This window comes from Thermobia domestica, chromosome 8 (assembly GCF_964235325.1).
Source record: "Thermobia domestica chromosome 8, izTheDome1.hap1.1, whole genome shotgun sequence".
Taxonomy (NCBI): domain Eukaryota; kingdom Metazoa; phylum Arthropoda; class Insecta; order Zygentoma; family Lepismatidae; genus Thermobia; species Thermobia domestica.
Genome location: NC_137461.1, coordinates 196143954 through 196169818, shown reverse-complemented (window position 1 = coordinate 196169818; position 25865 = coordinate 196143954). Strand labels below are relative to the sequence as shown.

Below are 25865 nucleotides of genomic sequence, written 5' to 3'. Positions count from 1 at the left end.
AGTGATAATCAAATGAGATGTTATGTAACTTCTACATGCTCAAGTTTTGATGACCATCAAACTTCAATACTATTTACAACTGTAACGTCTTTTAAGAAGGATGACTATCTTGCATGTATATATGATGACAAGTGGTGGCTTGGCAAAATTGAAGACAAAAGCAAAGACAATAATGATGTATTGATACATTTCTTTCACCCTTCTGGACCAAGAACTGCGTTTCAACTTTCCAAAAGTGATATTGCCTGGGTGCCTGCTAAGAAAATAGTGCGAAAGGTGACTCCATTGGAACTAACAACTGTGTCTGGTAGAACACATAACATAGATGAAAAACTATGTACTGAAATATCATCTTTATTTAATTCACTGAAGAAAATTACAGCTAACAAGTAATTGCAACCAAACTTTTATATCTAACAAGTAAGTGCTCATACAACATTACTGTGTGTACTGTAAGCAAGTGTGTTACAACATCTGTATCGGAAAGTTAAGTTTAATAATTATTACATATTGTTCTCACTGCCTATTTTCATCCACAGTAAAAATCTTTGATTAATTATTGTATCTAATGATTACAATATATTTTGAACAATGTCAGTTGTATTTCAAGCCCTTAATTGCTACTTTCACACCGCTCGAGCGTGAAAGAGGGTGGCGTTTTTAACTGAAATTCAATGCTGTATATCTCTAAATGTAGTTGAGTCTCAGTCGTACTTTTTTTGTGAGATATTACTATTTGTACAAAGAACATTCTGTCAAATTTTCACTTGTTTTCATTCAGTCCCTTTTTAGTTACAGGCCCTAGAAAATTGATATTTAAGGGCTTTCGGCCATTTTTGAAAAGCTCTAGAAAAAAACGGACAGCATTCTCAGAGCTAAATCCTCTTTGGGAGGTAGTTATATAAGTATTCAACACAGAAATAAAGTATTAGTGGTGAGCAGTGGCGTATTTAGGGGGGTGGCTTCCGGGCTTAAGCCCCCCCCGAAATCTTACTTAGTATAGTAAAGTAAATGAAATATCTTGCAGAATTTTCACATTTCCAGGCAAAGCTCCCCCCCGAAAGTTAGCAAAGCCCCTCCCGAAACAAAATCGTAAATACGCCACTGGTGGTGAGTCTCTTTTCCTTCATGAATCCTTAAGGTCTTCAAGAGTGCCGATTGATGATTGTCTTCACAGTTTTTGCATAACAAGTTTGACTGACTTTCTTGCACAAAATTACCATTAATTTCATCTTAACTTGAAGTTCATTTCATGCTGAACACATTAGTGTTTTAATTATTCTGATATCTTGAAAAATAGCTTGGCAATTTAACTTTCCGCAAACCTTGTTTTTTACTAAATTTCAACCAATCGCCATTTTGAAAATAGCTGCCAAAATAAAACTATGACTTGTAAAATTTTTTCAAATGTTTTTTTTTTATATTGTCTCCCCATAGAGAACTCATAATACAAATATCAGGCAAATAAAAAAAGTTGAGCAACATTGCCTGGGTGATTTGAAATGGAATGACCCCTCTGCGTTAAAACAGGGGGGGTACAGAGGGTCAAAAAAGTACAAAGAAGGAATATTTTTTAAACAAATAATCCATTTTTTCATGATTTTCCCACCTCAGGTACATGATGGAGACATGTGAGTGGTACTGTTTGAAAGTATTTTCTATTCTAAAGGGAATGATGTACGGACAATGATCATAGGATAAATAGGGATGTTTCAGAAAAATTCTATATTATATCCGGGTCATCTGGGGCATTGTGGGAATGTTCTTAGCTCATTTGTAAACATTTTCCCGCACTTAGTTTTCAAGATAGAAGCTTGAAATTTTTTAATACACATTTAGTACACCCCTTCGTATTTTTCAGTTGATTTTGAGATCTGTGCATTAACAAAGGGGGTCCAGAGGGGATCAAAGTTTGAAAAAATCCAGATTTCTCTCAATATTTCCCATTGTTAGGGACACGATAGGAAAACGTAAATGGAACCGTTTGAAAGGTTGTTCTATTCTGAAGAGAATGAGATACTAACCATGATCCTAGGATAAAAAGGGATGATGCTCTAGCTGATTGACTGAAATTCAATAATTTACCTTTAAAAAGCAATAATTTAAAATGGTTAATGTATATAGTTTCATTTGGAAATGTAAATTTTTTGCATATATTACTGGTTCATAGAAAAAAGATGGTACCATATAATATTTGTCGTTGCGTAAGTGTGTATTGGTTATTTGTCTTCCCGTGGAGTTAAGACAGCTACAGGAATTGCGTTTTAATTGCAATTCAAAGGAATTAATATCACAATTGCATCGTAGCATATGCTTGTAGTATTTACTGTCTTTCATTTTCTAAGAGTAATAACATACCTTTAATGACAAGTGTAGAATTAAAAATGTAAGTTGTTCATTAATCCCCAGTTTCAATATAACTTCTACAGAACAAGCCTCATTATTCATTAGTGTGATTAATAATATCCTTTCTATTTATTTGCTTTACAAATATATTATTAAATAATTTGATCACACAATTTTTCTGACAGAATTTTAAGATGTTCATGAGCAAGGAATCAAGGGTTAGTACCTATGTGCGTTGCTCTTGTCAATTTACCTAATTAAATATGAAACACGATATACGGTGTTTTAACTGAAAAAGATGGTATCCTATTAGTTATACAACCTTTCGTCAAACGAAGTGTTAGAAACAACCAGGAACAGTAACATTGATATACACATATTCAGATCATATCTTGCCCCCCCCACTTTTAACGTCCAATCGCCGCCACTGTCGATCAACATGAAGACACCATGTCCTTTAAACATTTGTGATGTTTGAGGGCAAAGTTCTGGCGCATTTAATTGAGTTCAACATTGTAACGATCTGCATTAACAGTTTTACCTTCCTTGAGAAAGGCATGAGGGATTATTCGTATTATAAACCACATTATACCGGAAACAGCACGTTCTGCGAGATTTGTAAACCCTATTCGACGTTGATCATGATTCAACCCTTTGGCCTGACCGCTTACAGTTGTCACAGCAGATCCATTTTTCATCAAAAGTAACAACTTTTCAGGTTATTCCTTAGACGGAGAGAACTGCACATCTTCAGATGGCGATTATTGTTGACCAGGTGACCAGTAACTCGTGTATCACCCATGAGTTATCACCTTTTTAACCTTACCGATTGCACGGAACTGCCGAACTGTTGTACTGTATTGTATGACTAACTTGTTTACAATGGCAGGAACACTTTTTCGAGGGTCTTCTTCCATTATTCCTGAGGAGCTCATTTGAACATGATGTTGATCGATGTCCATTGGGATAATTTTACAATGATGTTTCTGGTTCCGGAACAGGAGCGTCATTTCAGACTTCGCTTGAGGGGGGGGGGGGCAAGAGCATAACCGACATAAGATTTTCACGTTTTGTAATAAACAATCGCTTAAAGTATATGTATTCCTCAAACTCTTAGGGGGGCAATTGCCCCCTCCCCTGCTCTCTAAATGATGCCCCTGTTCCGGAACACCACTTCGTTCCTCCGACTGGTTCAAATACACTGTTAATGTTTCTTGTGGTATAATGTAAAGAATATCCCAGTTTGAATTCGTTAAGAATAATAGGTACGGGTACCGCACTAAACTTTCTCATTTCAGTTCCTGTGACATCAGTTGGCACAGGAATGTAGAATGTGAATCTATCAGGTTCTTGTGTCGCAATGTTGTTTTTTAAGCCTATGAATGAAGCTACTGAACAGAAGAAAAAACTGTCCGATAGTCAGCTAAGCATGGACCTGAATCTGAATAATAAAAAGTAATTTTGTATACTCTCTGACCCGTCTTTCAGTTTAAAATTGAAGATTTCAATTGCGTTTTAATACCATAATCATATTTGATGAACTGATGCTGTATGTATCCGGATTCGAAAAACAGGTACCCGAATCCAGAACAGAGGATTGGGTATCCGGATCCAGATCCGGAACTGAGAATCAAGTATCCAGATATCAGGTATCCGGATCCATTTTTATCTGGGACCCAGTATTTCAGGAACTTATTCTGGCCATCCCTAGTTTACATCAGAACGAACAAACGGACAGATATCGAAAGATCACTTTTTCAGTATCTATGGACCATGAAACGTGTAAATTCTTTCAAATCTTTAATTATTATTATTATTTATTTATTATTTATTTATTTTATTTATTTATTTATTTATTTATTTATTTTTTTTACGATCACCATACTTTCTTCTCTTCTCACGTCGCTCGAAAGTAAAAATCACTTGCAATTGTGTGTGCTTCATGGTGTACTTTCAGACTTGCTTCGTAGAATCAGCATTGATGGTAAGAAATGGATACTTGTGTATGACCCGGAATCTAAGCACCATAGCTCTAAATGAAAATCATCGTCTCTGAGACCAGTAGATCGCACAAAACAAGGCATTCAAAGCTAAAAGTCAGTCATGATCATCACGTTCTTCGGCGTGAGGGACATTGTTCACATTAAGTTCTTGCAACATGGACAAATGATCAATCAGGAAGTCTACAATGAGATCCTACAGTGTTTGCTTTCCTCAGTGCGAGAGGAGAGGCGGGAGTTACGACAGGATATATAGCTGCTGCATCACGATAATGCACTAAGTCATAACACTCTCAGCATTTAACGGTTACGGATCCAGAAGAACATCGCCGATCTATACCAATTCAGTATTCACCAGATCCTTCCCCTATGATACTTTTATTCCCCAAATTGAGGATAATTATCTGAAGGGAACGTTTTGAAGGTGTTTTCGCTATCAAGAAGACCGTAATTATGGCCCTTCAAAACTTCCCAACAATACATCAAGGCATGGCAGAGACGGATGAACAAGTACGTTAGAGTGGTGAATGAGGTTTACTTTGAAGGGCACGTCATGTAGTTTGATTTAGAAATAAATTGTCACTGTCACCAGTCAAGTTACATTTCAAACTGGCTTTGTATATTGTGGTCTTCAGTATAACTTCTTTAACGAACAGTAAAAATAAAATTAATAAATGATAATAATTCTTTCAGAGATAACATAATCGGAACCATTAAAACTGATACGTTCCAAGTTTTATGGTACCTATATTTATACATTCTTCTTGGCAGTTTTATCAGGATTATGTAGTAACATTTCTTTATGTTGTGTGAATCTGCGTTTCCAATGCATACAATATTATAGGCATAGAGGCTAAAGCACACAAATACAGCCCAGAATTTTGTTCTTGCTTTAAAGTAAACATCGTTATATTTACAAAGGATGATATCAGTGAAAGAAATATTTGGTTTATACTGGAAGTAATCTTAGGCCTGTGTACAACAAAGAATTTGTATAGCAATTCATGATACAGTGCCACCTGTTTTCGCTTGGGTAGTTCAGTATATAGAGTTTTAGCCTTACATACTTGCGCTGTACATAAAAAAGTTTTTAAATTAGTCGACTGTAAGCCTATTAATTTCAGGTAAAATCCCTTTTCAGCATCGAAAGCTGTTTGGTTGGTTGAATGAAATTTAGTGTCACTTTCAATATTAAGGAGATATGAGACACAAACCTACAGCTTAACATGGGAACCAAACCACATTAGCTCCCATCGGGAATTGAAGCCAGGTCTCCCACACCGAAGGCTTGTACTCTAGCCTATAGTCACTCAAGAGCTCTCGAGGCTATTTGCAACGGGACCTACTGTTTAAAATGAGAGCTTGACCACTATTCAAGTGTCTATCTGATCCAAGTACCCCTATCGGAAATCGTACCTAGGACTACATACACAGAAAGCACGTAAAATTAAACAACTTACTGATAATATTTATCTTTAGTAAATTAGATATTTTATTTCTCCTTTAGTGTATCATATTTTGATTATTGAAGTAAATGTTTGGTGGTAATATAACAATTTCGGAAATGATCACATTAAGTACTGTACATAGAATTTACACGTAAAGGTTAAGTTGGAGTTTTGTAATCTTTAATATTTCTGTGATGATTAGAATTTATATTCGTAGTGTTTTAGAATTTTGTTTAGAAAGTTGTCATTATTCATTGCTTGTAGAAACTTATTAACAAAATAGAAATGTTTAGAAAATGTTTTATTAAAATGTTGTGTTTTAAATTAGGTTTCTGTTATTCTTCTTATACGTTAGGTTACTGGAGAACCACAAGAGAACAGGAGAAAATTAATTTATTCGAATTGGTTTTAATCTCGACTCTAATAATTGTATATCTTGGAACCTTATTTGACTTTACTTCTCAATGAATTTTAGGAAATAATACTGATTATTATAAGTGAGAATTTATTCTTTTATTCATTCGCTCAGTTTATTTCTTAACATTGAATTGTACGAATAAGTTTATTTCTTTGCTTTAAGCTGTTTTCAGCACATTAATGATATTATTATTATTATTATTATTATTATTATTATTATTATTATTATTATTATTATTATTATTATTAGACCTATTAAAATAACTTAACATAAACTGGGAACCATCTTTGGTACCTTTCAATTGTTCCATGTGTAAAGAAGGACATTTTTCTACTTTTTTCTTCCATTAACAATCCGTCTCTGGTCACTGGCGTGGGAGACCTGGATTCGATTCCCGGCGGGAGCTCATGTGGTTCGGATTCCACGTTAATCAGTAGGTCCACATCTCATATAGCCTCGCTACTGAAAGGGACGGTAAACTAAAATCAACTCAACTCAACCCGCCTCTGGTCACATACCCAGTGTGCGTATTTATTAAAACAAACTTTTCTGAGATCACTCTATTGTTGAAACAACGAGCGAAACTCTTTTCCCCAAAATAAGGAAGTGTTTATAAATTGATTAATTAAGCTACTTTCGTTACTTATTTTTATATTTGAATTGTTTTTATCATGATGGACAACTTACTTAAATTTTCACTCGAAAAGAGAGGTAAAGCCGTAAATAAATTACTTTCTCGCTATGGTAGTCCTTCATCTCCCCTTAAAGTAATTTTGTGTTCAGTTCTTAATTGAAAATGGGGTTTCTTAATTGAAAATAGTTTTTTTTTTCTATTTGTCAAAACTAAATTAAGAGTATCGTAATTGTTTTTTCCTACGATATTTCCTTTATGTATTAATCGCATTCTATTGTAAAATCTTACCAGATTCGTCTTTATAGTAAGTTACAATAGAATCTGTCGTTAGTATCTTAAATCAGCATCTTCATAAAGCTAATTTACTTTATGTTTATCGTTTTATATTGATTTTGAAGAAGCGGAAATGATTCATCTGACGATTTCATATACCATGTGTTACCACGTTTGGTATATCGTTTCATTATTTTTTAAATGTAATATTCATTAAAATATGCAAACATTTCATGGTCCACATTTTATTGAAGTTTACTTTCTTCAGTGTTTCATTACTATTGTATAATTTACTATAGTATATATTGATTTACATACAAAACCGTTGATCATGAAGCCAGAAATGTTGGTATAGGTATGGAAGTTCCAATACACAGAATACGAATAGTATGTAATTCTATATTTCCACAAATTCCATATGACACGCGTAGTGGAATGGGACAGGGATTTTTAAATGCTAGATATATTAGCACCGAGACTTGGTAGAAGCCATTGATACACAGTAAATGAAGGTCATAGTTACATTAATTGTACAAAATACAAAAGAAAATGCGAGAAGACAAGAACAGAAGGGAAACGAACATGGCAAGTAGACAGGAAGAGTGGAAGCTTTTTCATACAATTAAAGACAAATTCTGACCAAAGCATATATTATCTAATAAATAATAGTTACAGTATCGGCAAAGTATCTTCGCCTTCATCAGACACATTATCAAGAAGTTCCAAAGCTAGAATGAGTGGTATTCAGATAGAAGTACCTTTAAGTCTGAATAAGAGGATAAACGGATGGAAAGACAGTAGAAGGGAGGAAATTTCTAAGAGAGAGCAAATAAAATTCTTAAGAAAATGTTCAGAGGAAAATACAATGCTGAAAGGACTGAAAACTGTTTTTAAAAAGTGTAAGATGTGAAACAAGACGATATAAACAATTAGTAAAGAACAATTAGTAACATGTCTGATGAAGACGAAGATACTTTGTAGAAACTGTAACGCTATTATTTATTAGATAATACTGTATATGCTTTGGTCAAAATTTGTCTCTTATTATGTACAAGAAGTTCCAAAGCTACTATCAGTGGTATTCAGAAACTTTTACCTAAACTAGTTTACTTATACGTACGAAATTTGATGTATAAATCTTTTGATACACAGAACATGAATATCTTATTCACATGCACCAAATTTAGAAATTTCATCTCGAAGAGAAAATACTTTCAATATGATAGGCGCAAGAGGATTGAGGGACGTATTTAATTGTTGCTCCTAAGGATATGTAATTTGTATTTCTTCTGATACGGAGAAGTTTATGAATACTATTTACTTCCACAAATTTAGAAAACGTTAACCCTAAAGGGTGGGAGAGGGAGTAATTTAAATACTGTGTGTTTCTTCGAAACCATCGAGCACACAGGGATAGAATTTGGTATGTGCGGAGTTTTGTAATACACAGAACAGGAAGATTTCTTCGCTTGCACGAAATTTTGAAGTTATATTCCAAATGGGTTGAGAAAAGGAAATTATAACAATTATTAGATATTTTTTTTTCTGAATCATAAATAAACATGTTTGACATATATAGGAGGAGAGAACGAATGTCATTCACTTGTACGAATATGGGAGACAGTGGAGGGGATTGAAAAAAACTGCCCGCAGTAATACATTGGAGTGTTTTCTTAAAATAATATGTAGTAAAGATTGACAAACTGGCAGCGCACACAGTTTTTATATAGAAAAATTATGTATTTTTAGTAATTGTCTCATACAAAAATAGTACCGAAATATTGATTTTAAAAAATGTAAGTGCAATGGTAGGACTAAACATAGCTTCTAATACACGCTGCAAGAATGTTCACACTTATCAAAAAGCTTAAAAACAAAAATAAAAGGGAAGGAATCAGAAGTTAATAAGAGGAACAATAAATAACTAATAAGCAAATAAACTGAAAGCAACAGAGAAGCATTTGGAACTGAGGAAACCGAAGTTGTTAGAAGACACACCAAAGGAAGCAGACACACTGAATCACTGAATCTTCCAAGAAACAGTTTCAAGTTTCAAGAGATTTACAATCTAAACAACTAATATATAAGTGGTACACTGTGTTTAGAGGAATTTTTTGTGTTTTTGTTCGAAAAGTAAAGTTAACGTTTCAACTAGAGCATAGTTCGACAAAATTGGTATTGGTAATTAATTTCTATTTTCAATAAGTTTAATTCTAAATCATCTTCAGAATGTTGTACTTGTTCTTTCTTTGGAAGAGCTCCATATGGCTATATGGTTAGCGTATGCGCCTTTGGCATGGGAGACCTGGATTCGATTCCCGGTGGGAACTCATATGGTTTAGATCCCATGTTAAGCTGTAGGTACAAGTCTCATTTAGCGTCGGTGCTGAAGGGAACTCTGAATTCCAAACTATCGAAACAATCAATCTTCCTTTGCACACGATGCTTCTTACATTAAAAGTAAACACATTAGTTACTTGATTTTGAAGTTTTGTTCAAAACAGATGGCACGTATCTGCAACTCGCAGCATTTTTCGTGAGATATGTTTTCGATATTGATTTTCACAATCATTAGAAATAATATGGTGGGAAAATTTGGAAGGCGGCCGGGAAGAACCTAAAATATCAGGAAATTTCGAACGGAGAAATGAGTCCGCAGCTGGCTAGACTTTTCCGTTAAATGTAAATATATGACATAATTTACTTCCATTCACAAAAGTGATCAATTTTTCAAGTGCTTGTACTGAGAATTTAGGGGAGACTAACGTATCAAGAAAACTAAGAAAGAAAGAAACAAGAAAGCATACCTTTTGCGATTCCAGAATTACTGAAAACTCACCAAATTGTCAAATTTGTTCTCTAAAATATATCTTTTATAGGGTTAATTGCGATGCAATTCATAAAAGATTTTATTTTATTTTATTTTTTATAGGTTTGTGTGTATTTGGTGCTACTTCGCATATCTGAAGAATCATGGTAGAGCTACAAGAAGAAATCCATGGTGATGGCATCAATAATTCGACAGGATCTCATACAAAGGATGTGAATGTAATAATCAACATTCTTGCGGAAGAATTAGAAGAAAGGCATATCCCAGTTATTACAATAGGGGAGTCACCTTCTTCAGCTTCCCTAAAGTTGTCTTCCATTGGAGTAGATCCTTTCTCGTTTCCCAACAATAAGGAGGAGCAAAAGGCAAGAAACAACCCGACCGAATCTGCTGCCATCTATGGTCCCAGTCGAGACATCGATGGTGGTTGGGCATGGGTTGTCCTTTTTGCTGCTTTTTGTTCTTTTGCAACAGCATCAGGTAAGTTTTATATTTACATTATAAGTGTCCGCATATACAAACAAGCTTGACTTATTTCCTGATATTTTTAGTTAAGTTAATTGTTGGCTTCGAGAATTCTCGCTTTCAGCATCATCATCATCATTGTTCTCTCTCTCGCTCCTGTCTGTGTCTGTATACGAAACAGAGGATATCAAAAAATTTTAATATGTCTGTAAAACGCTTTTCTTTCAGCAAACAATCATAGTCTTCCGTGTAAGCTACTCCAAGATCTTTTTGTAAAGGAGCGAGAAAAAGATGACCTTGAGGAAGCAGCACGGACAGATGTATTCCAGTATCGTCACCCTCCATTTTCAGCTGTACCGTACTCTAAGAAGAGGTGGCAGGCCTAAGGAGTTAGTCTGATGCGCTGAGAGAGTCGAGTCAGAGCAGGGTAGAATTCCCTTCACAAGCTAAACAAACTGTTTGCTGAGGGTAAGTTCCCGGCTGGTTCCCAGCATCACGAGTCCACGTGGTTTGGAGGTTCTATGAAATGCGTACTGGTGGAATACTTATATTGAACACAAATTTAGCCTTCCTAGCTAATCGTCTACGTAGGTACTTTTGTTAATATGCATTTTTTGTCTACCATCTGTTCATATTCAGTGCAGTGTTTTAAAGGAGAAACTATAATTTGTTTCACTTACTGGAAATAACCATTGTAACATAAACTGCACATTTTTTTTTTTTTTAATAATTGTTGAATTATCCAAACAGATCTATAAATGATGACAATTAAATTCATAATAGAATTGAATTAAATTTATCCATAAAATTAGAAAAATGAACATTTACAATTTAATATATCTAATATGTCGTCATGATATATTGAGCTACTGTATAATTACCGGAATAATGCCACGTATTCCTAATATAAGTTTATCATTTAACAACCTTGAATCTCCTTTATTTGTTTGTACGATATTTTGTCTAGTCATAGCAGACACTAAGTGCATAACGACTTCGTAAAATAAAACTGTGTAGTATCTGAACCCATGAAGGACTATAGTCAACCATGGATGGATTAGTTGGATGATGTATGCTAAATACATTGGTTTCCAACACTGATATTTATAGCTTTCTACAGCACAATAAACACTTGATAATAATTTACTAAAATAATAATCTCCTGGAGTTGGGAAAGGAGTGCTGAAAGAAATATAAGACTACATTTAAAAACCTGTGTTTGATCATGAAGCGTTTTTAATGTGTCAAAAAATTGCACAAATAGGGTTCCATTTCAAAATTATTGGAAAGGGCTCAGTTTAAGTATAAGGGATTCCTTAGCGTCAGCCACTTGCTAACGAAAACTAAATGTTTTAGAACAGTACTTGTTACTAATATGTCGTTTGTCCATTTCGATACAATGTTTATTGTTAACTTTGAAGAATCTGTGTTTTGGCCAAAGCATGTAATCAATCGCGCAAAGTGAAAACTTTACTTGATTGAAACGTCGTACTAAAATGTGAATATTTTTGAGAATGTAATTGATGATAATACAGAATTAATTAAAACTCTCAAAGAAATTATGAACAAAAGGTACAATGTGTCAGTATTTAACGGCACTGGTTATAGAAGAAATCACGGGAAGAGTTTTTAAGAATTATTTTCCTAAAATAGTTTAGGAACAAATGATGCTACGTGTGCTGAGAAAATTAATAATAATTTTAAATGAAGACTAACAATTCAACAATAACATTTATTCCGCTATTGCTCTTAAAGCAAGAATATTATCTTCACGTAAAAAACTGGCTGCTATCTGTAACAATAGTCTCTAGCCTTTTCAAAATCTTAGTATTAGGCATTTTTGTTTATTTCATACTAAACAATTCCGAAAATAATAGTAACATAGTATATTGAGCGCAAAAAGTTCAAAGAACCTCTTCTAAGTAAAGACTGTGATATCTTATCTCGGAATCGTTTTACATATATATAGAAGTTCAAAATAATATGCATATGTTATTGCTGCAACTGTGTTTTAAATGATAGTAATAATAAAAGTGCTTAGTGAAAATCCTGTCTTCACAAATTTTGTTGAAACATTTGAAGCTTAAAATATATAAAATGGTATATTTCTTGTGTTGTATGGTTATGAAACATGGTCGCTTACTCTGAGGGAAGAACGCAGACTGAAAGTATTTAAATATGTAATCCTGAAACGGATGTTCGGACCTAAGATAGACGGGAATGAGAAACAGCGGAAACTTCATACCAAGAAATTACATAATTTATACCATTTACCGGACTAATAACAGAACGTCCACAGAATAAAAATGATTTTTGCTAAAAACACCCAGTGCCGAATAAAAAATGTTATCGACTGAGAATAAATCATTTGGAGTGCCAAAACGCCACTCAGGAAATGAGAAATGGCAATGCAGTTATGCTCTTAACTCGGCAATGGACTTCTAAATATAACTCCACTTGTTTGAACCACTTTTAAACAGCAGGATCCGTATTATAGAGCTTGAAAGGTGACAAGAGAGGTCAACATGAAATCCATAGATAAATCGATCAATGAAAAGTGGAAAGTAATATTCTACACACTAAAGAAAACTTAAATATCTATTGAAACTTTTCTGATGACTACCTTGCAACGTTTCGAGTTCTGACATTGTCCTCATCTTCAGACAAATATGATGAGGCGATAGAGTGCGTGGAATATATACTTCATGTCTGTGTTGATGGACTCTTCTAATTAGTGGTTGAAATGGCGGCTTCTGATTGGTGATTGAAATGGCGGGATATAATTGGTGTCCATGTTTGAATCCTGTGTCTCCGTTAAAGTTCGTTTTTTATTACGTGATTGCAACAGCTTCTTTTATCTTCCTATCTTAAACTCGTGCTGGCCGAGCATAGCATCAATTAGAAACACAAGATTTTATTCACAGATACTAAAATAATAGGAGGATAAAAGAAGCTGTTGCAATCACGCAAGAAAAAGCAAATCATAACAGACACATGATTCCAAATGAGTTGAACATGGACACCAATCATATCCCGCCGTTTCAAGCACCAATCAGAAGCCGCCATTTCAACCACTAATCAAAAGAGTCGAAACACACACACACGAAGTATATATTCCACACTCTATTACCCCGTCATATCTGCCTGAAGATGAGGACAATGTCAGTCCTCGAAACGTTGCAACATACAACAGTATTTATCTGGCTGTTAACCCGAGAAGACTTGTATGTAAAGAAAAATTATCTCAAACTAAGTTATTCCATCAGCTTACGTTAGTTCCAAAACCGTAAACGATTTAGTTGCAATTAATCATCCTTACACATGACCAACACAAACAGAATTTACAAAATGAAGTAGTACATATATGCCTCGGGTTATTTCTCAATTTGGGATCAGTGATCCCCGTTCGTAATAGAATACGATTCCAAAAGACCTACATTCATGTCGATATCAAATATTGTTTAGAGTGAAATTTGTATGCTGTCAAGGACTTTTGCTTGTTAATTTATTATAAATAGGCTTACATATGATCCCATCACAAGTATAAATGGTTTGTTGGATATGAAATCCTGTGCTTTCCCAAGTATTAGAGCAAGAAGAGGAAAAAAATAAACAAAAATAAACAAACAAACCGAAACAAGAAGCGAAGCCATTTTGTAATTGTAATGTGAATTTGTGTACTCTGTTCACAATGTGATTACATTTTTATTGTATCAGTGGCAGACCCAGAAGGGAGCACGCGTCCCCCGCTGAACATAAAAATAACTCCTTTTGTGTTATTTGAAGAGACAAGACAAAAAAGAAGGTTTCTCTGTCAATATATTAGACCAATAATCTCTGTTCTTAATCTATTGTTAGTATAAACTTGCTGATATCTCCAAGTATTACAGCGGGTAACATTTTGCTCCTCCTCTTTTTGCGCAAAATTGAAGACACAAACTCTCCGTGGCCCAGCAGCGACTACTCCCCCCATCCTCCCTCGCTTAAGTAAAAATGTAACTTTTTTTATGTTTCTTCAACGACACGAGACGTCGAGACTATTTTTCGTCTGTCAACACGGTTAGGCTAATAATCTGTTCTCAGTCTATTACTACTACAAACTCTCCATTTGTTACAGTGGATAATATTTTGGGTTCTCTCACACCTTCCATCCTTCTGCACAAGAATGAAGATATAAGGTGTTACAAAAATTTGGCACAATATTTCTGGAATAGATTCCTCCCATCAAAACAAGAAAAAAGTTCATATGGACCTATGATCGGAAATGCATAGTTTTGTAGTTTTAGGGTGCCGAAAACCTGAAAAAATGAACTTTAAACTTCCATAGTTCCACTACTATAGGACCGATCGTAATTGGGTCAAGACATCACTGAACTAATATGTGAACTATCCAACTGTCCATCTTTGAGAAACTCCCTTACGTTCACAATCATATTTAGAAAAGCTGTTCGGGAATACTTGATCACTCTCCACCTACCTCTTTAAAAATTGGTGTGCAAGTAAGTACTGGAGCGTGCTTAAACATGAATATTTAGATAGTTCACAAACCAGTTCCTCAGTGATGTGACCCGGCTAAGATAGACCCCATAGTAGTGGAGCTATGAACTTTTAAAGTTCACTTGGCACCCTATTTCCACTTTTGAGCACAGGTCCATATGAACTTTTTTCTCTTATTTTGATGTGAGAAATCTGCTCCCAAAATATTGTGATAATTTTTGTAATACCCTGTATAAACCTTTGGAGGTTCAGCGAGGGATTCTAAAGGGAAATATAGCTTCCCTTAAAAGAAAATATAACTCTTTTTTATGTTTTTTCAACGAGACTAAATGACAAAAGTAGTTTATTCTGTCAATATAAGATCAGTAATCTGGTTTCAGTTTATTGTTAATATCTATTGGGGATATTACAAACTAGCTCATATCCTTAAGTGTTACAGTGGGTAATATTTTTGCATCCGCTCTGAACCTACCATCCTTTTCTGCTAGAATGATGTGATATAAACTTTTCCAAATTTTAACTTATCGGTAAAGTATATAAGAATTATTCGAAACAGTTTTTGTGATGATATGCTCCGTCATACCTGGCACCAAAATGAACATGATCCTTTTCATACTGGCCAGAGATAAATATGTATAAGTTAAAAGCCAGCTACTTCAAACTGAATTATACAGAGGTTTTAAATCAGCTGTAGAACGGAAGTTATATATAATACAGTATCCTATGAAAAGAAAGTATGCATTTCTCTCTAGTTACCTCCTTTCAAAACTTCTGGCGCCGCTCCTGATTCAGCAAGAACATGTAGTTTAGCTAAAAATACTCTGCGTCAGCTTAATAGAATTTCTTCCAGAAATTTTTCTTGAGGGTAAAGTGAAAGTGTGACGGGACTGCATTGGGACATTATTTGCTAAAGGAGGTACCCTGCACAAGAGTAACTTGTAATTACAGCTTAATATATTTTAGCTTCGGCATGGTACAGGGAAGGTGGTCAACTCCGTGGAACTCTAGGTTGTAAACCTGCAAGTGTGAACAACTTCGTGACTGTCTTATTTTTATATATGGAGCAAAAATCAGGATGGAAAAAGAAACAAAATCCATTTGAAATTCACATACTCCCTTTTATTCTTGAAATCGTATAAAGAGAAAACTTATTTTCACTCAATTTCTTAACTTTAATTTTGAAACTTCGAGAAGCTATAATCCGATATTCTGCATATTAACAAGCGTCGTGTCCGTAACAGAAAAGTTCTTTTCTTTTAACTTTGGGAAATAATTAGTGCAATATAACAAGAGAAAATTAAAATTATATTACTCTGTGGGACTACGTTTAGACTATTGTGATAGGAATGGGTTTTCCGTCACTTCAATTGAGTATAATGATTAAGACATAACATAGGTCATTTATGACTGGACGTTCTGGCACGAACTTCGCAATATTTTAATGAGTATGCGTTTTGGTACTGGGCGTCTTGACACTTCAACATTTACCTAACATTGCTAGAGTCATCAAGCCTAGGAGGCTCAGGTGGGCAAGTCAAGTAGCCAGATTCAAAGAAAGTAAAAATGCTTTCGAAATTTTAACTTTACTAATCTGAAAAGGACCATTAGGAGGTAGGTCGAAATGGGAGGTCAATATTATGATAGATCTCGCAGAAATAGAAAGACAAAGTAGAATCGGGATCCAGTTGACTTAGGCCGAAGTCAATGGACAGCCTTTGAGAATGTGGCGTGTAACCTTCGAGTTCCATAGGTCATAGTGTTACTTAGTTACCTTAATGCAAATGTTAAAAATTTCAATTGTCTTTATATTTTTAAAAGTGTTTATTTGTACTGTTTGAAACATAATAGTATATTTTCTTATGCATCCTTTTATTCATAAGTGTACATATTCAAATCGATTTTTAACAATCATTAGTAACTGTGCGTACCTCTTTTCATTAAGATGTAACGCCCCACAGTTGCGTATTTCTGATATCTTTTAAATAATACAATTTTATACCAAACTTTTATGTTTTAAAGCCCTCACTCGGAGGTTTTAAATTATCCTAAGATATTTTCTTCTGAATTGCTCCACTATTCGAGACTAGATTACATTAAAAGTCCTTTTTCATTCTTATATGCTGGTGATGTGTTCAATCTGTCCGCCAGAACGCACTTCTTAAACCTCCAACCATAAGCATCAGAAAGGTGGTAAGTATTATTTTGTTCACGTTAACCCAAAAACCTTATCACAGCTTCCTTCCCTATTGCTACCCCTTTCTTTTACAGGTTGGTCCCCAACCATTGCAGCATCTCTGTGGTGAGTGGACGTATGGAAACTTCCGGAAAAAGAATTCTTTTTGTTGAACATTATTCTTGATATTAATTGCTTATTACACATTGCTTCATGCAGACACGCTTCAGTCTGCTTTATCCTGAGCGCAGCTGATTTGCTTGCATTTTTAACTTCCGATAAGCAAACATTTTAACGTTATATCGAAATATTAATACTTATGAAATACAGAATTTTGAAGACTTTTTCTTTTCTATTGTCTTAACGCAGAACTAATTGTATTATAATATATAGTTAGTATATTTGAATAACATGCCTTCGTAAGGCTTATGGTATTGGTGAAAAGCAATGCAACTGTCGAAATAATATAGCAATCATGCAGGTCATATATTTGTTTTCTGTTTTGTTTCTTTCACTTGGAATTTCAAATTAATGATGTGAATTAAACTACTATGAGTGATTTTGTTATTTACTCAATAGTTAACTCAAGTAAGGAATTCAAAATTATGTTTATGAAACAGCATTTTACGTTGTTAGATAATATAATAACATGTCTGAAGTTAAAATATTATCCCACAGTAATAGCTCCTTCAATAATTTCTAATATACTTCCTGAAATCTTTCAATATAAAATTCATTGTAATCATGCAATGCTTCTATCATCATATCTTGTTTCTATCCTCATATCTTGGAATTTCCATCCATTTCATACCTCACCAATCTATCTTATGAATCCCAGAGACAATGCGTCTTACATTTCGGTATCATTTTAAACATACTAAAGGAAAAAGTTGATTGAACCAATTTTTGTTAAATATTCCTTTATTGATTTCTTTTAAAATAAGCATTTACATATTTCATTCATCATACAAGAATATTTTCATGTTCTTTGTGTTTATAGAAGTTCATCACTTTTCCTTCTCTAGTCAGCGGTCTCTCAGTGATATAGATATTTTCTAAGTCCTTTTCTAACAAATTATGATGCCTAGTGAGGTGAAGATTATGAAATTTCAATCGCCACTTAGAAATCCAAAACATAGAGATGCCATCCTCCTCCTCAAAATAGAGTTTAGACAGCAATAGAGTTACAGACTCAATATACTCGAGTAAATGTGTTGTTACTAAAATGTACAATCGTGTCCAAAATTTGAATACCACGTTATACAGGTGTTATATACAGGGTGGCCCATTTTAATCTTTCCACAAAAATATCTCGAAAACAGTTGAACTTAAATAAACTAAACAGAAACTCAAATAGGAAATACCATGGGGCAAATCGAATAATGATGTCGCGGTGCCTCCCAGGGCCGCTTTTTGTGGGGGCCCGGGCCCAACTTTAAAATTTTAAATTGAAACAAGGGGTGAGTAACACCTCATTCGATAGATCTTTGAAAACAAAAAGCGGTTTGGCAAAAGATTTTTCATATCGGTCACCGTATTCAAAATGGCCGCCAAGATATGTTACCTGTATCAGATAAACGTCTAGTACCACTAATATGAAAACGGCTGAACATAAATGAACGAAACAACAACTCAAATAAGAAATGTCATGGAGCAAATCGAATGATGTTGTCGCGGTGCTCCCAAGGCCGCCTTTCATAGGCCCAGAGCCTAACTTAGAAATGTTAAACTAAAATATGGGTCAAGCGATACCTCGTTCGATAGATCTGCATACACTAAACAGCGTTGTGGCAAAAGATTGTTCATATGAGTCACAGTTTTCAAAATGGCCGTCAAGACATGGTGCCTGTATCCAGGGGTAAAAGTGGATCTGAAAAGGTGGGGGGATGGTAGGTAGCGACATGACGCCACGCTGTTCCCTTTGTCTATCCTTGCCCATTGTATTATTTTTAGGAACTGGGGGGGGGACGTCGTACGTATGTTTTCGAGGTGGCAGGACGGCATCTCCCGCACTTTTACCCCTGCCTGTATGAGATTAAACGTCCAGTACCACTAATATGAAAACGGTTGGAGGTAAATGAATAGAATAAAACTCATATAGGAAATCACAGAGGGTATTTTTCATTCCACGCCTCGAGAATAATCCAACGGAGAAAAAGATTATTAAAGTATAATCTACATAATGCAAAAGATGAAATGTAGTTTTATCATGCTCATCCGTTATTATATTCAACCGTTTTCATATTAGTGGTACTGGATCTTTTATCTGATACAGACACCATGTCTTAGCGGCCATTTTGAACACGATGACCGATATGAAAAATCTTTTGCCGCATCGCTTTTTGTTTTTAAAGATCTATCGAACGAGGTGTCACTCGCCCCATGTTTCTACTTAAAATTTTAAAGTTGGGCCTCGGGCCCCCACGAAGAGCGGCCCAGGGGAACACCGCGACATCACCATTCGATTTGCCTCATGGTATTTCCTATTTGAGCTTTTGTTGAGTTCATTTATATTCAACCGTTTTCGAGACATTTCCGTGGAAAAATTAAAATGGATCATCCTGTATATACAGGGTGTTAATGAACTATACCGACAAACTGTAAGAGGCGATGCCTTACATCAAAATAAGAGAAAAAGTTCATATGGACCTGTGGAGAAAAGTGCATAGTTTCAGAGCTAGGGCCGTCCAAAATCGCGAAAAAGCCAAATTTCAAAAGGCCCTATTTCGAATTCAAGAAACTGTGGATGGTGGTCCTTATCAGCGTAAAGGAAGTCACGCATTCGCAATCCAAAAATGCATATTTCATTAATGTTCAATGGGTGTACAGATTATTCCCTCCAGGGTGAAATTCCCAGACATACCATCAACCGAATTTTGAGATATGGTCTGACTTTATTATTGGTCCAAAGTAGGCAAACGATAAGGCTTGATAGCAGTGAACATGGGATCCTTTGGCACGATGTGGGAAGTGTTAAGGATCGTCAGCAGCACGGTCTCTTGTACTCGGGAGAACGCATGCTGCAATGTTTTCTTTCACGCTTATAAGTGAAGAAAACGTGAAATATACCGTGACGAAATACATCGCATCACACGTTATTCCGAACACACACAAAACGAAGCTGCCGGTTTCTAACACTTTCGACTTCCGTCCGAAGCATTAGATATCCATTGTTGTCAAGGCTCACCTCCTGCCTACTTTGGGCCCTCCTTAAAATCAGGGTATATCTGAAAACTCTATTGAGAGCATATGTGAGTACTGCACCTTGTAGGGAATGCCCTGTACACCTATTGAAAATTGAAGAAATATGCACTTTTGGACTATGATTTCGTGGCTTCCTTTACGCTGATAAGGACCACCATCCACAGTTTCTGGAATTCAAAATAGAACCTGTTGAAATTTAGCATTTGCGCGATTTTGGACAGCCCTAGCTCTGAAACTATGCACTTTCCGCCGTAGGTCCATATGAATTTTATCTCTTATTTTAATGTGAGGAATCACCTCTCACAGTTTGTCGGTATAGTTCATTAACACCCTATATATATATATATATATATATATATATATATATATATATATATATATATATATATATATAAACTATGTAATTAATAAACAGATTTAGGTACTGTTTATCACAGAAAACTATATTCAAACATTTTTATTCATTTTAACAATATTGTTAAAAGAAACTGTATAAAAGGTGTTCAATTCTCTTGGCGATTGTACAGTCATCAACAAGAAAAGAGTAGCATTTTTATATATATAATTTATATAGATATGCTATTTCTTTATCATAGATTGGACAATCACAGTTAAATGTTTCTTGAGGTTATTCATTGAATTTCCGTTTATAATCCTCAACAAACTTTTTACAGTGATATGTACATGTATGTATGAATTTTCGTGTTAAAGTGCTTTGTGGTGTGTGTGTGTGTGTGTGTGTGTGTGTGTGTGTGTGTGTGTGTGTGTGTGTGTGTGTGTGTGTGTGTGTGTGTGTGCATGTGTAGGTGGGTGCGTGTGCGTGTGCGAATAAATAAGTGTATGAGTGTTGGCACCGATTTGACGAATGAAATGTATGAATGCCTTCACCAATGCGATTTGAAACTGAATTGCAGAAATAGAATCTTTAATATACTGTTTACTATATGAAGCAAATTATTTATATCTGTTCATTAAATGAAAATATTCTATTAATTCCATTATTGCCATTTTGTAAATTCAAAAGCAAACATGAAAGATAAAATAAAATATATTTATTACTTTTAGTTTCTTTGTAAATCTTGCTTCTCAAATTTATTTTTTATATGGTTAAGACTAAGTACAAGCAATATTATTGTGCGATAAACTTCAATATGTAGGTACTATTGTTTTACAATTGTGATTGAAATTTCGTGGAAAGAACAGTTTATAAATGTGGTTAAAAACTAGCTTAAGACTTGATAGACATGCTGCTTCATAAAGTAGACAGTCTCTCAAATACTTCCAAATATTTCTTTTTTCCAATCATGTTTTTGAAAAAAAAAATTTTTTTTAAATGCAAGCTTTAATCTACGATTTGATTTACTTTTTCTTTTCAACTTCAATAGGCGACAAATTCAGTTATAAAGGCGTATTTTTACTTATTTTGCTATTTATTATTATTATTTATAACTTCCATTATTATTTAGTTTATTTGAAAAATATAAAACTATCTATATTATTTAATTATTTAATAAATATTTAATCTTTTCTAAAATAAATTTTCTTTATTTGTTTTCAAATTTTAATTTTTAATGCAAAATCTCGGACCAAAACTCCGAGTTATGAATTTAAGAAATGAACATAAAAATATATTTTTTGATTATTTGTTTCTTTCATTTTATATTATTTAAAATATTTTTTTTATATTCTAATTATTACGTTAGTACAAGTTGAAGTAAAATGAAGGCTATTCCCAGTCTCTCAGAATGTTTCTTGTGATCAAATTTTTATAGTCTTTTGTCGCTCATACGGCAATACGCTCTACTACAATAAAATAAATAAATAAACAAAATTCTTGTATGATTATATGAACGTAAATTTTGACACCCTTTTCTTACATTCTTTTCTCAGGACTTTTCTACACTTTCAGTATGTACTATGTTATCTTCTTAGATGTGTTTAAGGAATCACGATCTGCTACTGCTTGGGTTGGATCTCTAAATTCTGCATTTTTTATGCTAGGAGGTATGTCTACTTCTTAGTACATCATTTCTTTTGAAAGAATAATGGCGAATACTTTGACACAGTTACTATCGTTTAATTTGTTTCTAGTAACCAAGTAGAATAATAGAATAACATTTTTATACATTTCAAATGTAACTATTCAGTTTGCTAGTTTAACATAATATTAATGTGAAAAACAAATTCAGAGCTTTCAACTGAAAACAAGAAAATTATTAAAAATATGAAAGAATATGTAAATTAATTGTTATTTGCTATAAGAATAGTATTAGTATGAGATAGTTATCCGATTCTTCTTGTAGTGTGTGCAATATCTATTTCACTTATTTATTTATTTTCATAAAAATGCTGTTCTGAAAAGATAACAAATATCAGTGTACGCTGCAGTACTACATTGAAATATCTATCTATCTATATTTCTCTCTCTCTCTCTCTCTCTCTCTCTCTCTATATATATATATATATATATATATATATATATATTAGGGATGGCCAATTCCGGAATTTTTACTTTCCGGAATCCGGAAAGTAAAATCGGAAAATTCCGGAATTCGGAAAAATTCCGGAATTCGGAAAAATTCCGGATTTCGGAAAAAATCCGGAATTTAGAAAAATTCCGGAATTTAGAAAAAAATCCGGAATTCGGAAAAATTATTTTTTCTTTTTGTAATCCTAAGAATTTTGTTCAAACGCAAACGAACAAATTTCCTTTTTGTAATCCTAAGAATGTATGATGCAAGTTAAGCTGAAACTTACATGCTAAAGTATACACTACTCAATCTTCCCATGGTTAATGAGATGTAGTCCAAAAGTACGATGTACTCCTAATATTTAATATTTGTTTTACTGTGATATTGTCCAGAGGTAAGACATATATCACACTGAGATAAACAACTTGACATAATGAAGATGTTATCATACGTAGTTTTCCAGAAAATCGTGAGAAACTAATTTTTGTGAAGTTAAAATATGCGTCGCTTGTTGCCAGTGGGATGCAATTGATAATTTTTATGCTGGAATAGTCTTATTATTATTATTATTATTATTATTATTATTATTATTATTATTATTATTATTATTAATCGTTTATGTACTGTAAAAGAAAAATGTGAACCGTTAAGTAGTAGATTTTATCTGTTGTTTTTTGATATCTTCTAACAGTAATAACAAACTGCTTGTAAATACGCAATGATTATCAAGGACAATGGCATATTAATGTAAGGACTACTCTGCAGACTAGCAATAAACAATAAACAATAACAGATAAACAATAGTTGCAAAAAAAAAAAAAAAAAGTAACTAACTTGGGCACGTCAGAATGTTCGCGAGAATATAGGGACGCATTGAGACTAGCAAAGAGCGTGCTATTATCATTACTCAAAGGGCCGTACGATGGAGGCATTAATGTTAATGGCACTAATGAGCACTTACTTGCTCTAACGGTTAACCTCATTTTTGAGATGATTCTTAGAAGTGGGCGTGTTGGCATGCAGTTAGAAGACCTATATCCATTATTTAAGAAGCACACGTTATCTGTGAAGTACTAACGATTTGCGTCACTATCGAACACTAACGTAGCACTAGCGACGTTTAAAGTCGAAATGGGGTCTGACATAAGTGGCTTGTCAACTTCACGGACATTATATTTTCCTTGAATGAGAGAATTTTGCGCCCTACCACAAAAATAGGAAAAAATGCGCTCGCAATATATTTGCACTGGGATGTTTGCGCCCTACCCCAAAAAGAGGGGAAAATGCGCCGGCTACATATTTGCACTGGGATGTTAGCGCCCTACAATTCAACTTATTTTTGTATTGTGTAAAGTAACTTCCACTCACACTTGAACTAGGCTTGCCTATCATCGTCTCAGTGAGTTACTCCATCCGTTATAATATTCCGAACAAATAAAAAAGTACAATTTTAGTTCACTAAAGGGCAATCCATACAAATACAATTTTTCATTATACTACAAAATTTACAAAAAAGTATAAATGACTGATATATAATTATTAATATAATCAAAGAGTATAATTTAATCTACAAAAGGCTGTTTGGCTCTACCCAGATATCTCTGTTCACAATCCTTGCGAGTTGTTTGGCTTTTCAGGACACAAAATATAGAAAAGAAAATGTAAAGTGAATGTAAAATCAGTTCAGTAATATTATCAAGAAAACTATGTACAGTGTGTTTACTTGCTGGAATTCAAACACACAATTGCGTCCAGTCGTTCTTTCAGAAAAAAATTTTCCGGGGGGCACACTTAGTATTCCGGAGGGGGGTCACTGCTGGTACTATTCTATTTATTATTATATTATAGACGTATTATTTTGGTCTCCTCCGAGGGGGCACTCTGAGAGCTCTGGGGAGGCCAGTGTTCCCCCAAAATCATCTCTGGAAGAAGCAGTGATTGCGTTGATCCGTTGTGTTCTTTTGGCTTATATTGAAGTTTATTCTCCCCTTATATAGCCACAATGAAAATAAATCACAAATGGCATGGTTGTGGGGGGAGGATTGTTTATGCTGTAATGTCAGCCCCTCCGAGCAAATGCGTAAGCTCCAATAGGTTCTTTTATTTCGCAGGGCTCAACTTTCCGGTGGAGGTACATCGCAGGCGCAATTTTCCCTGTTCTTGAGGTAGGGCGCAAATTTCCCAGACGCAAAATTCTCGACACCGTTCGAATGACCTCGGAAAACTATATCTTTTTCAATACTTTTTTATATTCTTTTACTCGAGATTTCTTCATAGCTTCTTATTAAAATACTTACTAATATATCCTCATTTTATTGTCCTAACCAATCAATATGGGTATGTTGTCAGTAAAATATTTAGATTGATCGAGCCTCTGGTGTGTAACCACAGTATTTCATATCATCCCCCCATTAGAAATCTTGGCTAAACGAACCAATATATGTTGCCAATAAAATAGTTTAGAATGATTGAGCCCCTGGTAAATAACCACAGTATTTCGTGACAGACCCCCTCCCCTTCCTATTACCATATTCTAGCTACATGCCTGACTCAGCTAATTCTCTACATTCTTTACCAAGCACACATTTTCTAAAGCGGAAAATGCTCTCTAAATACCTAAGCTCATTATTTTCAGCAGATGCACAAATTGGGTAACATTCTATCTACATGAATGTTATATATATGTCGATTACTGGAAACCGCTTCTCGCTATCTATTACCATATTTACTATATAATGATTAACGTTAAAACCGGAAATGGTTGATTTGTACCGCTTCCGGTTTGAATATTACATTTATCAGGGAACTCGATTCTTAACTATTGACTCTGTACATCATGGCCAAAATTGATTGGTAATCCATCAGATAGTTCTTGAGACTGTTTGCTTCACTGACGGACAGAATGAATATATGGCTATAGAGTTTTGATAAAGTAAATTCGTTAATGAGTGATGATGGAACAAATATAAGAAAGGTAGGCCTTCCACCGGGAAAATTTTCGAACACAAAATTAGCCATCGAAAACCCACATGTCCTGGGTTAGAATACCATAGATGAAAACTCTACCACTGAGTCATCAATCACCCGCTTATTAGTTTTATTAATT

At 34.3% G+C, this 25865-nt stretch overlaps 1 protein-coding gene across 3 annotated transcripts in view; it reads left to right on the top strand.

Annotated features, from left to right (window-relative positions):
* LOC145693408 (monocarboxylate transporter 12-like) overlaps positions 1 to 25865 on the top strand; it is an 80429-nt gene that overhangs the window by 29957 nt on the left and 24607 nt on the right. For 2 of the 3 annotated variants that reach the window (XM_081769376.1, XM_081769377.1), the window contains exons 2-3: positions 10052 to 10429; positions 22179 to 22292. In XM_081769376.1, the coding sequence (XP_081625502.1) occupies positions 10093 to 10429; positions 22179 to 22292 (451 nt within the window). In that variant the 5' untranslated portion in view covers positions 10052 to 10092. Of the gene's footprint in view, positions 1 to 10051; positions 10883 to 22178; positions 22293 to 25865 lie in introns of those variants that run through there. The other variant, XM_081769378.1, reaches the window with a different exon arrangement.